Consider the following 16,166-nt stretch of genomic DNA (forward strand, 5'->3'; position numbering starts at 1 on the left):
GGACAGAGGAAAACTGCTCTCCATTTATTACTGTCTGATATTTCTAACTCTCTGCGGCTGATTACAGACTCCATAAACAGTTACTGTAATAATACGACATCCCATTTCCCATAACTGAGCTCGGCTGTTCGTTTAGGAACAGGAGAAACTATAAAAAGAAACAACGCGTCATTAAAACTGTGATAATGGACGACAGAGGAGCTACAACGAGGTCCACAACTGCCCCTCGGAGGTAAAAACGAGGGCCGCGACTCAGCTGCAGGACAAATACAAGTGTATATACACGAGCAAATACAAGTGTATATACACAAGCAAATACAAGAGAAAATACACGAGCAAATACTAATGCATCTGTCAAACATACAGAGGATACTGAGTTTGGAAAGTATCAGTTTTTTACATGCTGTATTTATTCTGTTTTTAGCTGTTTGCCTCTTCAGAAGTGCTCTTTCAGTTGGACAATCAAAAAACTTCAGACCGGACCAGTGTCATCAAATGGAAAACCTTAAATGAATGAAACTGAAACTGTACTTTGAATCATGACACCGTCTACACAACCACAGAAAAGAGCAGGTCACTCTCACCCTCCATGTTTGTGTAAATAAAAGTGTTTCTGACCTGTCCAGGCGGCTGGGGTCACATGACAGTGGGTGGGTCCCTGGTTTGCTGTTGGTCAGAGCCTCCCAGATGGTCACCTGCAGGTCAGAGGTCAAGACAAGAAGGACATGGTGACCCCTGCATGCAGGATTTAAACTACTACTAATACTACTGCTAGAAAGACTACATCTAATACTACTTTTACTACTGCAACTACTACTACTACTACAGAAGTTGTCAGTTTTTATTTGCAGCACTAAACACAGACATAGTAAAGCATTTACATGTCGATTAAAGTGAGTATTTCTGTCAAACTGATCTGACTGAGCGTGAACGTGTCCAGAATAAAATATTTGTTTATCATAAGTAAGATGCTGGGGCACCTCTCCACAGATCTGACCTGTAACTTGGCCTGGTGATGTCACCTGCTTGTCTCCATGGAGACAGACTCAATGTCATATTTTGGAGACAAGCAGGTGATGAGCTCTTCACCAGAAAAGTGACAGAGTGCATCTTTAACTGCGACTGACCTAATCAAAGAGTGAAAAGTACATCAGGGTGGAGTATTTGGTGGAGTATTTGGTGGAGTATTTGGTGGAGTATTTGGTGGAGTATTTGGAGTATTTGGTGGAGTATTTGGTGGAGTATCTGGTGGAATATTTGGTGGAGTATTTGGTGGAGTATTTGTAGTATTTGGTGGAGTATTTGGTGGAGTATTTGTAGTACTTAGCTGGTACCTGGTCGTACTCTGACCCCGCCTCGATGAGACTCTGCTGGATGGCAAACTGCAGCAGGTCCTCGTCCTCCTCCCTCAGAGGTTCTCTGTGTCGTGACCCCAGCAGAGTGTAACCGGCCGGAGGCTCGAACACACACACGGGGATCTCTGCGGCGCGGCACGACGCTACGACAGAGACGGAGAGATGAAGAGGAGAGGAAGAGTGTCACGGGAGAGGAAGAGTGTCACGGGAGAGGAAGAGTGTCACAGGAGAGGAAGAGAGAGTGTCAGAGGACACAACGATAACTGGACTTAAATGAACTGGACACGAACAAACTGGACACAAATGAACTGGACATACACAAACACATAAAAATAACCACCAAAAATAAAGCTGTTTGTATTTATACAGTGAGGCAAATAAGTATTTGAACACCCTGTGATTTTTCAAGCTCTCCCACTTATAAATCATGGAGGGTCTGAAATGTTCATCTTCATGTCCACTGTGAGAGACATAATCTAAAAAAATCTGGAAATCACATTGTATGATTTTTAAAATAATTTATTCGTATGTTACTGCTGCAAATAAGTATTTGAACCCCTGTCTATCAGACAGAATTCTGCCCCTCACAGACCTGTTAGTCCACCTTTAAAAACTCCACCTCCACTCCACTTATTCTCCTAAATTAGAAGCTCCTGTTTGAGGTCGTTCGCTGCATAAAGACACATGTCCACCCCAGACAATCAGTAAGACTCAACTACTGACATGGACAAGACCAAAGAACTGTCAAAATGCACAAGAGACAAAACTGTAGACCTCCACAAGGAAAGGGCAAAGGGGAAGTGCCCAGCAGCTTGGTGAAAAAAGATCTTTCTCCAAAAGATGTTGGAGCAATTATTAGAAAATGGAAGAAGCTAAACATGACTGTCAATCTCCCTCGGACTGGGGCTCCATGTGAGATCTCACCTCGTGGGGTCTCAATGATCCTAAGAAAGGAGAGGAATCAACCCAGAACTACATGGGAGGAGCTGGTCAAAGACCTGAAAAGAGCTGGGACCGTCTCCAAGGTTACTGTTAGTAATACACTAAGACGTCATGGTTTAAAATCATGGCACAGAAGGTTCCCCTGATTAAACCAGCACATGTCCAGGCCCGTCTGTTTGACCAATGACCATTTGGATGATCCAGAGGATCATGGGAGAAAGTCATGTGGTCAGATGAGACCAAAATAGAACTTTTTGGTCTTAATTCCACTCGCCGTGTTTGGAGGAAGAAGGATAAGTACCATCCAAAGAACACCCCTACTGTGAAGCATGGGGGTGGAAACATCATGCTTTGGGACTGTTTTTCTGCACATGGGACAGGACGACTGCACTGTAGTGAGGAGAGGATGACCGGGGCCATGTATTGAGAGATTTTGGGTAACAACCTCCTTCCCTCAGTGAGAGCACTGAAGATGGATCGTGGCTGAGTCTTCCAACATGACAATGACCTGAAGCACAGCCAGGATAACCAAGGAGTGGCTCTGTAAGAAGCATATCAAGGTTCTGGAGTGGCCCAGCCAGTCTCCAGACCTAAACCCAATAGAAAATCTTTGGAGGGAGCTCAAAGTCCGTGTTTCTCAGCGACAGCCCAGAAACCTGACTGATCTAGAGAAGATCTGTGGAGGAGTGGGCCAAAATCCTGCAGTGTGAGCAAACTGGAGAAACACTACAGGAAACATTTGACCTCTGGAACAAAGGCTACTGTACCAAATATTAACATTGATTTTCTCAGGTGTTCAAATACTTATTTGCAGCAGTAACAAACAAATAAATTATTTAAAAAATCATACAATGTGATTTCCAGATGTTTTTTAGATCATGTCTCTCACAGTGGACATGGACCTGAGATGAACATTTCAGACCCGCCATGATTTATAAGAGGGAGAACGTGCAAAATCACAGGGTGTTCAAATACTTATTTGCCTCAGTGTGTCATATATGTTTTTAGATTATTATTAAATGCACCTCAGTGTAAGAGTGTTCAAAATACAGTCCTCTGATTGGACCATGTGACAGAACATGTAGGAAAACACATTTTACTTTGAGTATTCCATATTCTGTGACTAACTTTGAAAATGTTCCATCTCTGCACACATGCTGGAACTAAACTGACCAAACCAGGACCAAAACATTAAAGTCTGAACAAAGTCAAAGAGAAAACAACGAGTCAGTTAATAATCAGACTGTGAAAACCTAAAGTAACAGATCATAGTTTAGCATCAAATCAGAAGAGCAAAGAAGTATTTAGTTATGATGTTAGCATTAGCTTAGCCACACTCCTGCGGCCCTGGTACTACATAAATCTACACTCGTCATAATTGTTTCAAATAAGATGCTCGTTGTTACTTGTGGAGCTGGAGCTGGACACGCTGGATGAGTCACTCCCCGGGGACGGTGTCTCTGAGCTGGGGTCTCCTCGTTGGAGCGTCCCCTCCACAGGCCTGTCCTCGGGGTCTCCTCTCACGGCCTCCGTCCAGCCGTTCAAGTTACTGAAGGTGATGCGAGCGTTGAGGATGTGGTACAAGGGGATCTCTGCAGACAGAACGTCCAGGACATAAATCTGATCATCTGTGACCAATCAGACTTTGTTTCCCATCGGTGCTGATTGTACACGTCCTCTGGGACTTTAGAGTGACATTTCCTGTACAAATGTCCCTGTACTACACTCCTGTTACACTTTCAACTCATTAGGATTGAGTGGATTTTCACACAGAGGGACATGGGTCAAATGCTCTGGTACATACATGTTATATACGGGGCTTTTGGTACATGTGAAACTGAGAGCTACACACAGAGACTTCACCCACTTCACCCACTCCCCACAACCAGCCCACACCATCTCAACCGCACACACACAAACAAACAACCCAAGTATTCAATATGTAAGTACACTTTTAAAAATGTACTTTAAGAGTAATTAAGTGTTAAATGTGGTGATACTGATACTGATGAGACATTTTGGTCACAGCAAAACAAATCAGTTTTTGTATTTTTTTTTTAAGTTTTGATCAAAGACAAAGTTTAAACTTTACTCAGGATGTTTCCACGAACATAAATAACCACTCAGATCATATGAAGTATGTAAAGTACTTTATACTCCACTACATTTTTAACAGGACTGAAAAGTATAAAGTACAGATACTGCTCTTTTACCGAAGTAAAAAGTATTCACTACCGTAAAATGTACTTAAGTACAGATACCTAAACATTCTACTTAAGTACAGGACTTTACCACTTTTACTTCATTACCTTCCACCACTGACTACTACTACTACGACTACTACTATTAAGACTTGTGCTGCAGCCACTACTACAACAAATACTGCAATCCTTACTACAACAAATACTGCACCCACTACTGCTGAATACTATCATCTCTTTGCTGTTGAGATGAAAATACTTTGACTTTATTTAAGTGTAACAGTTTAAAGTTGAAGTATTTTGTGTCCTTGTCTTTGTCATCTTGTGTCATATTATTTACACTGTTTAGTACCTGAGTTTTACATTTGTATATTTTTGTATTTTATTATGTTATGAGTTGTTGTTATGGATGTTTTGAATCCTTCTTTATGTTGCATGGTTTTCATCATGAGGCCAGAAGATGAAACTTGGGACCTCTGTCATAATTAACTCAAAACAAACTGCATGTTTTGAGCGGTCAGCCGTCCTCAAAATGGCGCAGTGTCACAGGAAACGCATGAGTATGTGACTGTGCAGGACTTAACCTTTCCACTAACGCCCCCTCTGCTCCCCGTCACTTTCCCATGATGCCTTGCTCCTCTCACCGATCTTGACGGGGAATCCGGGCGGCAGGCGCAGGGTGATGAAGTCTCGTAGTTTGGCGAACAGAGCGTTAGAGATGGCCATGAGGTCGATGATGGGAACCACCTGCTCCGCCAGAGACAAAGGATGAGACTCACACAGCCACAACTTCGCTTTAAACCTGCAAAAAACAGAAAAGAACACGACATTACAACTGTGAAACACTTTAAACCTGCAAAAAACAGAAAAGAACACGACATTACAACTGTGACACACTTTAAACCTGCAACAAAACACAAAAAAAACACGACATTACAACTGTGACACACTTTAAACCTGCAAAAAACAGAAAAGAACACGACATTACAACTGTGACACACTTTAAACCTGCAAAAAACACAAAACAACACGACATTACAACTGTGACACACTTTAAACCTGCAACAAAACAGAAAAGAACACGACATTACAACTGTGACACACTTTAAACCTGCAACAAAACACAAAACAACACGACATTACAACTGTGACACACTTTAAACCTGCAACAAAACACAAAACAACACGACATTACAACTGTGACACACTTTAAACCTGCAAAAAACAGAAAAGAACACGACATTACAACTGTGACACACTTTAAACCTGCAACAAAACACACAAAACAACACGACATTACAACTGTGACACACTTTAAACCTGCAAAAAACAGAAAAGAACACGACATTACAACTGTGACACACTTTAAACCTGCAACAAAACACAAAACAACACGACATTACAACTGTGACACACTTTAAACCTGCAACAAAACACACAAAACAACACGACATTACAACTGTGACACACTTTAAACCTGCAAAAAACAGAAAAAAACACGACATTACAACTGTGACACACTTTAAACCTGCAACAAAACAGAAAAGAACATGACATTACAACTGTGACACACTTTAAACCTGCAACAAAACACAAAACAACACGACATTACAACTGTGACACACTTTAAACCTGCAACAAAACACACAAAACAACACGACATTACAACTGTGACACACTTTAAACCTGCAAAAAACAGAAAAAAACACGACATTACAACTGTGACACACTTTAAACCTGCAAAAAACACAAAACAACACGACATTACAACTGTGACACACTTTAAACCTGCAAAAAACACAAAACAACACGACATTACAACTGTGACGCACTTTAAACCTGCAACAAAACACAAAACAACACGACATTACAACTGTGACGCACTTTAAACCTGCAACAAAACAGAAAACAACACGACATTACAACTGTGACACACTTTAAACCTGCAACAAAACACACAAAACAACACGACATTACAACTGTGACGCACTTTAAACCTGCAACAAAACAGAAAACAACACGACATTACAACTGTGACACACTTTAAACCTGCAACAAAACACAAAACAACACGACATTACAACTGTGACGCACTTTAAACCTGCAACAAAACAGAAAAGAACACGACATTACAACTGTGACACACTTTAAACCTGCAAAAAACACAAAACAACACGACATTACAACTGTGACACACTTTAAACCTGCAACAAAACAGAAAACAACACGACATTACAACTGTGACACACTTTAAACCTGCAACAAAACACAAAACAACACGACATTACAACTGTGACACACTTTAAACCTGCAACAAAACACAAAACAACACGACATTACAACTGTGACGCACTTTAAACCTGCAACAAAACAGAAAAGAACACGACATTACAACTGTGACACACTTTAAACCTGCAAAAAACACAAAACAACACGACATTACAACTGTGACGCACTTTAAACCTGCAACAAAACACAAAACAACACGACATTACAACTGTGACACACTTTAAACCTGCAACAAAACACACAAAACAACACGACATTACAACTGTGACGCACTTTAAACCTGCAACAAAACAGAAAACAACACGACATTACAACTGTGACACACTTTAAACCTGCAACAAAACACAAAACAACACGACATTACAACTGTGACACACTTTAAACCTGCAACAAAACAGAAAAGAACACGACATTACAACTGTGACACACTTTAAACCTGCAAAAAACACAAAACAACACGACATTACAACTGTGACGCACTTTAAACCTGCAACAAAACACAAAACAACACGACATTACAACTGTGACGCACTTTAAACCTGCAACAAAACAGAAAACAACACGACATTACAACTGTGACACACTTTAAACCTGCAACAAAACACACAAAACAACACGACATTACAACTGTGACGCACTTTAAACCTGCAACAAAACACAAAACAACACGACATTACAACTGTGACGCACTTTAAACCTGCAACAAAACAGAAAAGAACACGACATTACAACTGTGACACACTTTAAACCTGCAACAAAACACACAAAACAACACGACATTACAACTGTGACACACTTTAAACCTGCAACAAAACAGAAAAGAACACGACATTACAACTGTGACACACTTTAAACCTGCAACAAAACACAAAAAAAACACGACATTACAACTGTGACACACTTTAAACCTGCAACAAAACACACAAAAAACACGACATTACAACTGTGACACACTTTAAACCTGCAACAAAACAGAAAAGAACATGACATTACAACTAACACTTTTCCTACTATGTAAACATGTGTTTAGATGTTTCAAGACGTGGCGTTTTGCTGCATTTCTCACAAATATTCAAATATATCATAAAACTGTGTGTTCCACTCATTAAATTTGTTCAGATGCAGTTCAACATCATTATAAACAGATTCAGGAAAGATTGATTTCTGTGGATGTGACTTTCGTATTGACACCTGCTCAAATAAATATCTAGTTTTGAGTTTGTTTTAGTCCAGATTCACATCTGCACTAAAACTTGAACAACCTACTGCAGTATTTACCATTCCATACTTAAAAAACTCCTTCAAAGTCACAGTATTAGATTTTGATCTGTGTCTGTAGACACCAGGTCTGCACGAGGTTTATACTTTTACAAAAACACTGGACATGACAGACGAGATTATCAATGAGTCTCATGTGTCACTGCTGAAATCCAGCAGGTTTAAACCTGAAACGACTCTGATCTGAATAATAATATTAAAGTTTACCAGCCACAGAAAGTCAGTGCACGAGGACAAAGTGTAAATCTTTCATCTAAATAAAGAGTTGTCATATTTGATGGTGATGGGCGACAGCAAACACTGATTTCACGAGTAAACAACAATCGTCCACAAATCTGTCACATCATGTCCAAACTGAGACCAATCGAAGGGACAATGTCACCGATAAAGAACCATCAGACGATCAGAGCTGCACAGAATGAGGAGTCAGACTGAAGCCGACAGGGACATGGGGCTTTTCCCTCTGACATGGAGCGTCTGAGGAGTGTACGAGAACAACAGAGGAGCTGGATCACACAGAGTGATACTGTTCACTACGGCACATTTATATTATTTTATCTTTTATTTAACCAGGACAAACTGATTTTATCAGGGAGTCCTGGCCCTAAAGAAAGTGAGGACCCTCCTGCTGTGAGGTGAGGACCCTCCTGCTGTGAGGTGAGGACCCTCCTGCTGTGAGGTGAGGACCCTCCTGCTGTGAGGTGAAAGCACTGATCACTGCTAATGAGACAAGTGTTAAAGACAAAGTGTGAAGATTCAACCCAACAGCACCGTGATCCATCCATCCATCCATTTTCTTCCGCTTATCCAGAGCCGGGTCGCGGGGGCATCAGTCTAAGCAGGGACTCCCAGACTTCCCTCACCCCGGACACGTCCTCCAGCTCCTCCGGTGGGACCCCAAGGCGTTCCCAGACCAGAGAGACATAGTCCCTCCAGCGTGTCCTGGGTCTTCCCCGGAGCCTCCTCCCGGTGGGACATGCCCAGAACACCTCCCTAGGGAGGCGTCCAGGAGGCATCCTGAGCAGATGCCCGAGCCTCAGCTGGTTCCTCTCAACGTGTAGGAGCAGCGGCTCTACTCCGAGCTCCTCCCGTGTGACCGAGCTCCTCACCCTATCCCTAAGGGTGCGCCCGGCCACTCTGCGGAGGAAGCCCATTTCAGCTGCTTGTATCCGCGATCTTGTCCTTTCGGTCATTACCCAGAGCTCATGACCATAGGTGAGGGTAGGAACGTAGATTGACCGGTAAATCGAGAGCTTCGCCTTCCGGCTCAGCTCCTTCTTTACCACAACGGACCGATACAGCGACCGCATCACTGCAGACGCTGCACCGATCCGCCTGTCAATCTCACGCTCCATCCTTCCCTCACTCGTGAACAAGACCCCGAGATACTTGAACTCCTCCACTTGGGGCAGAGACTCACCACCCACCCGGAGAGAGCAAACCACCTTTTTCCGGTCGAGAACCATGGCCTCGGATTTGGAGGAGCTGATTCTCATCCCAGCCGCTTCACACTCGGCTGCAAACCGCCCCAGTGCTGCAGGTCCTGGCTCGAAGAAGCATCAGGACAACATCATCTGCAAACAGCAGAGATGAAATCCTGTGGTTCCCAAACCAGACCCCCTCTGGCCCCTGAACCAGACCCCCTCCGGCCCCTGGCTGCGCCTAGAAATTCTGTCCATAAATATAATGAACAGAACCGGTGACAAAGGGCAGCCCTGGCGGAGTCCAACATGCACTGGGAACAGGTCTGACTTACTGCCGGCAATGAACACAGCTCCTGCTCCGGTCATACAGGGACCGGACAGCCCTTAGCAAAGAGCCCCGGACCCCATACTCCCAGAGCACCCCCCAAAGGACACCACGAGGGACACGGTCGAATGCCTTCTCCAGATCCACAAAACACATGTGGACTGGTTGGGCAAACTCCCATGAGCCCTCGAGGACCCGATGGAGAGTATAGAGCTGGTCCAGTGTTCCACGACCAGGACGAAAACCACACTGCTCCTCCTGGATCCGAGGTTCGACTATCGGTCTGGAGCCAGGCCTGGGGTGGGTGCTCGGCAGCGAGCACCTGGTGGCCGGGCCTTTCCCCACGGGGCCCGGTCGGGCCCAGCCCGAAGAAACGACGTGGGGCCGTCCTCCCGTGGACCCACCACCTGCGGGAGGAGCCATGAGGGGCGGGTGCGGAGAGATCCGGGCAGCAGTCGAAGGCGGGGACCTCGACGACCGGATCTCCGGACATGGAGACTAGCTCTGGGGACATGGAATGTCACCTCGCTGGGGGGGAAGGAGCCTGAGCTTGTGCGGGAGGTTGAGCGTTACCGGCTAGATATAGTCGGCCTCACCTCCACGCACAGCTTGGGCTCTGGAACCCAACTTCTTGAGAGGGGTTGGACTCTCCATTTCTCTGGCGTTGCCCGCGGGGAGCGGCGGCGAGCTGGTGTGGGCTTGCTCATTGCCCCACAGCTCAGCCGCTGCGTGTTGGGGTTCACTCCGGTGAACGAGAGGGTCGCGTCCCTGCACCTTCGGGTCGGGGACAGGTCTCTCACTGTTGTGTCGGCCTACGGGCCAAACAGCAGTGCAGAGTACCTGGCCTTCTTGGAGTCCCTGGGAGGGGTACTAGACAGTGCACCAACCGGGGACTCCGTTGTTCTCCTGGGGGACTTCAACGCCCATGTGGGTAATGACAGTGACACTTGGAGGGGCGTGATTGGGAGGAACGGCCTCCCCGATCTGAACCCGAGCGGTGTTTTGTTATTGGACTTCTGTGCTAGTCACAGCTTGTCCATAACAAACACCATGTTCGAGCACAAGGGTGTCCATCGGTGCACGTGGCACCAGGACACCCTAGGTCGGAGGTCGATGATCGACTTTGTTGTCGTGTCATCTGACCTCCGACCACGTGTCTTGGACACTCGGGTGAAGAGAGGGGCTGAGCTGTCAACTGATCACCACCTGGTGGTGAGTTGGATCCGCTGGCGGAGGAGGAAGCCGGACAGACCTGGCAGGCCCAAGCGTATTGTGAGGGTCTGCTGGGAACGTCTGGCGGAGCCCTCTGTCAGGGGGGTCTTCAACTCCCGCCTCCGGGAGAGCTTCTCCCTGATCCCGGGGGAGGTTGGAGACATGGACTCCGAGTGGGCCATGTTCTCCACCTCTATTGTCGATGCGGCTGCTCGTAGCTGTGGTCGTAAGGTCTGTGGTGCTTGTCGCGGCGGCAATCCCCGAACCCGGTGGTGGACACCGGAAGTAAGGGATGCCGTCAAGCTGAAGAAGGAGTCCTATCGAGCCTTGTTGGCTCGTGGGACTCCTGAGGCAGCTGATGAGTACCGGCGGGCCAAGCGTGCCGTGGCTCGGGCAGTCACAGAGGCCAAAACTCGGGGTTGGGAGGAGTTCGGGGAGGCCATGGAGGAGGACTATCGGACGGCCTCAAAGAGATTCTGGCAAACCGTCCGACGCCTCAGGAGGGGAAAGCAGTGCTTCACCAACACTGTTTACAGTGCGGGTGGAGAGCTGCTGACCTCGACTGGGGATGTTGTCGGGCGGTGGAAGGAATACTTTGAGGATCTCCTCAATCCCACTGTCACGTCTTCCGAGGAGGAAGCAGAAACTGGGGACCCAGAGGCGGACTCTTCCATCACCCTGGCTGAAGTCACTGAGGTGGTTGGCAAGCTCCTCGGTGGTAAGGCTCCGGGGGTGGATGAGATCCGTCCTGAGTACCTCAAGTCTCTGGATGTTGTGGGACTGTCTTGGCTGACACGTCTCTGCAACATCGCGTGGCGGTCGGGGACAGTACCTGTGGAGTGGCAGACCGGGGTGGTGGTCCCTCTGTATAAGAAGGGGGACCGGAGGGTGTGTTCCAATTACAGGGGAATCACACTCCTCAGCCTTCCCGGTAAGGTCTATTCCAGGTACTGGAGAGGAGAATCCGACCGATAGCACCGTGATGTTTAAATGAATTACATATTTTTGAAGTTAAATCTGTGACACATGCAGGTTTTCATTGTCCTGTTTAAAGATGCACTGTGTAACCTTTCCAGTGGAGCGTGTTGTTTACACTCACCTTTGTGTCTTGGTGGTGAGCTGACACGGGTGTCCGATGTCCTTCTGTGTTTGTGTCGGGTTGAAATACTCCTCCGCCGTCAGCGCTGACGGGTTTGTGACGGCAGGACACGACATGTGGGTCACCAAGGCCTGGGCAGAGGGGATGAGAAGAGAAGAGGAAAGAGAGGGAATGAGAGGGAAAGAGAGGGAAAGAGAAGGAATGAGAGGGAATGAGAGGGAAAGAGAGGGAATGAGAAGGAATGAGAAGGAATGAGAGGGAAAGAGAAGGAAAGAGAAGGAAAGAGAAGGAATGAGAGGGAAAGAGAAGGAAAGAGAAGGAATGAGAGGGAATGAGAAGGAAAGAGAACAAATAAGAACAAATACAATCAGATCCATGTTCACGAGTCGCACAGGGCCACGGTCAAAACATCGAGAAGAACATCAACTCTAAAACTCTGCTGCCAGTTTCCATCCAAATGAACTTCCAGGGGTTTATAGACAGAAGAAATAAGACAGAGCAGTAAAGACAATGGAAAATCAGAAACAGATAAACACGAGTGGATCTCTCCTTCACTGTGCTTCTCCTCCAGGTTTTTTTTAATAGTTTTTCCTGCAGGAGGAGGGTCTGAGGACAGGGGGCGCTCTGGGACACTTCTCCATTTGCTTGTTTTCTGTTGATTATTAATTTGTTTGTTTCTGCTTCATTGTTGATTTTCTAACTTTCTGTTGTTTAGATTATTTCTCGTGTTCAGCCCAAAGAGACGACACTGCTGTGATTTTGGGCACAACAAAAATAAACTGAACTGAAATTGAAAACATATTGAGCCTTGACTCAAAATTATTAACTTAAAAGAGTTACATTATTATTTTAGCACAAAACAGTTTTTTAAATACAACAATCATCCCAACTGTGCATTTAAACATTTACACTAATATCTACTGTCCTGTCTTTAAAAAGTGACAGTACAGAGCTTTAACGAGCTTAAACCAGCAGATCGTTTCATTTATTTCACATCAAACATGAGTGAAGTCCAGCTCTGACCTTTCCCACTGCTCCAAACATCTACAAAATGTCACGTCCATTTCCTCTGGTCAGCAGCAGACGGACAGTGGGCAGAGGGAAACGCACAGACTGTGGATTCTCTGTGCGTTTTATACAAATGTAAACATATAATATATAAAAAATACAAATATTAAAGGACTGAGCAGGTGAGTCAATATTAAACAAGCACCGAAACTCAAGATAAACACGATGAGCTTCTCCTCAACGCATGAATAAATAAATAAATGAATCAAAAAAAGAATAAATAAATGATTAAATAAATAAATGAATGAATGATTAAATGAATAAATAAATAAATGAATGATTGATTAAATGAATAAATAAATAAATAAAAGTCTACCTGCTGCTCTTACAAAATGGACAGGGAGTATAAACAGGGAGGAGACACTTTCTTGTCTTCATGAAAATGTTATTGCTTTGCCTGAAATGTTCCACAGTATGGCATTACGCCGCTATCCGTGCAGCTTCATTGAGTTACACGTGTTTTTGTCCCTTACCTTTCCACTGTGAACAGGCTCGCCTCTCCACAGACCTTTTGACCTGCAGCGTGGCCTGGTGCTTGTCTCCTTGGAAATAAATACACTTAATGCTGCGCTGTGGAACATTTGAGGCGTAGCAATAACATCTCCATGGAGACAAGCAGGCACCGCACCCTCTAGAACAGTGTCATAAAAGTGTAAAAGTCTCTGGTGCTCACGGGGTTGTTTGGGCCCATGTGCTGCTCAGCGATGCCCAGGAAGTTCTGCAGTGGAGTCCTCCCTCCTGCAGGAAAAACACAGACTTTAGTCACATTATTCAGGACTTTTACATTTAGTTTGCATAAAAACGTCATGTAAACCTTTTTATACTGACCTAAAACATTTGCAAATAAACATATTGACTCTGCATGAGGTCAGATCCACTACAGAAGCCCAGCAGGGACAAACTAACTCATTTATTACATTTCCCAACGATGAGACGTGTAAATGTGTTAAAAATACACCACCAGCTCCATGTCTGCAAATGCATTAATCCAGTCTCTCCACAAGGGGGCACAAGTCAGAGCAAGATTATGTTCATCTGAAGCTCAAAGAAACATGAGGAGGGGGTTAGGACTAGAACAGGATCATTTTATTACATTGGAAACACAAGATAAAGCTCCGAGTACATGTATTTATCACAGATTTTATCACAGATTTTATCACAGTGAAGATACTTATTGATACCAAAACTAGTATTGAAAGTAAATACTCATTTGAACAAGATGATAGTAAAAAACAAACAAAAATAAACAAGAAAACAACCTGATACTAGCTTTATCAAAAACTAACATGCAACCATATGGTAATTAGTATTTTGTAATAAAAATGACATTATATCATCTAAAAAGTGCCTTATTATTATTATTATTATTATTATTATTATTATTATTATATTTTTATTATTATTATTATTATTGTTGTGGTATCAAGTTAATTCCTTGTATCTAAATCTAGTTTGAGCTTTTAGTTTCGTGACACTGCAGTGATGTTTGGTGTGTGTGCGTGTGTGTGCGCGTGTGTGTGTGCGTGGGTGTGTGTGTGCGCGCATGTGTGTATGTGCGCGTGTGTGTATGTGCGTGCGTGTGTACATGTGCGTGTGGGGGTGCGCGCGTGCGTGTGTGAGAAAAAGCTCTACCTTTAGTTTTGTTTTAGTTTCGTGACACTGCAGTGATGTTTAGTGTGTGTGTGTAGGTGTGTGTGTGCGTGCGTGTGTGTGTGTAGGGGTGTGGGGGTGTGTATGTGCGTGCGTGGGGGTGTGTGTGTGTATGTGTATGTGTGCGTGCGTGTGTGTGTGTAGGGGTGTGGGGGTGTGTATGTGCGTGCGGGGGTGTGTGTGTGTGTATGTGTATGTGTGTGGGGGTGTGCGTGTGTGTGTGTGTGCGTGCGTGCGCGTGTGTGAGAAAAGGCTCTACCTTTAGTTTTGTTTTTGTTTTGGTCCGTTAGATGGTCCGTCCTGGTTCTGGTGACCAGCTCCACGTTGGACGCAGCGTAAACCTTGAACCAAAGAACAAACAGGAGATGTAGACGAGATTCTAACGATAAAGACACTAATGTGACTTTTTTGTTATTAAAGTCTGTACAGTTTATGTGCAGTAAAGGAACGCTCAAAGTCATTTTTATCACCAAACCCTACTTTAAAAACATCTTTTTCTCGTCTCTCTGCCTCTATAACACAGCTTTCTTTTCTTTCTTTTCTCTTTCTTTTCTGTGACTCTTGTGCAGTGTCCTGGTCCCTGGGGAGCCCTGTTGTTTTGCTTGTTTTCAGTGGCAGGAGAAACCGGCTGTACCATGTCATGAATCGTAATATCGTACTAAAATAGAGTCAGAGAGTTATTCATCTAAATTTCCCATGATTCCTTGTACAGCAGAGCACCATGGGAGATCCTCGCTCGGCTGCAGAGAGGGAACGTCTCATCAAACATTCAGCGTGTCCCGTATTAGAACAGAGCGGCTTCAAAGTGTCTGAAAACCAGCTTTGTGTGTGTGACTCTCCCTCAGAGCGAAAACAGCTGCATTTCAGGCAGAGTTGTTTTACAGTAGGATTCGTCTGAAGTGTTTTAAACTGAGCTGACCCTTCGAGCGCTTAAAGAGGTCAGAAAACCCCCGGGTCAGAGATAACAGAGATAACAGAAATAACAGAGATAAGAGTAATAACAGAAATAACAGCATGTGACCAGGCAGAGCGGGTAAAACACTCATCTAGGTCCATGTTCTAACTCTCATAAAACTGCAACAAACACGATGTGCCTCATTTTATTGAGTTAAAAAGTGAAAAAACTGGACTAGTTCATTTTAAATAGTTTAGATCGTTCCAAAATTATTCCTCACGTCATAAATATTTCCCACAGTTTTGGTCATGGTCACATTTTTATACAGTGTTTTTCCACGAGTTTAATACAAGGAACCACACACACATGGTACACACACGGTACACACATGGTACACACACACACACGGTACACACACAGGGTACACA

General features: G+C 44.6%; 1 protein-coding gene across 1 annotated transcript in view; it reads right to left on the bottom strand.

The window, feature by feature from the left end:
- The window catches only part of ankrd13b (ankyrin repeat domain 13B), a 54,803-nt gene that overhangs the window by 1,114 nt on the left and 37,523 nt on the right, over positions 1 to 16,166 (bottom strand). Inside the window, exons 8-14 of the mRNA XM_055226132.1 lie at positions 15,103 to 15,184; positions 13,867 to 13,931; positions 12,126 to 12,256; positions 5,143 to 5,300; positions 3,704 to 3,889; positions 1,335 to 1,498; positions 619 to 695 (exon numbers count right to left, since the gene is read on the bottom strand). Of these exons, the coding sequence (XP_055082107.1) occupies positions 619 to 695; positions 1,335 to 1,498; positions 3,704 to 3,889; positions 5,143 to 5,300; positions 12,126 to 12,256; positions 13,867 to 13,931; positions 15,103 to 15,184 (863 nt within the window). The remainder of the gene's footprint in view (positions 1 to 618; positions 696 to 1,334; positions 1,499 to 3,703; positions 3,890 to 5,142; positions 5,301 to 12,125; positions 12,257 to 13,866; positions 13,932 to 15,102; positions 15,185 to 16,166) is intronic.

The sequence above is a fragment of the Periophthalmus magnuspinnatus genome, chromosome 13 (assembly GCF_009829125.3).
Source record: "Periophthalmus magnuspinnatus isolate fPerMag1 chromosome 13, fPerMag1.2.pri, whole genome shotgun sequence".
Taxonomy (NCBI): domain Eukaryota; kingdom Metazoa; phylum Chordata; class Actinopteri; order Gobiiformes; family Gobiidae; genus Periophthalmus; species Periophthalmus magnuspinnatus.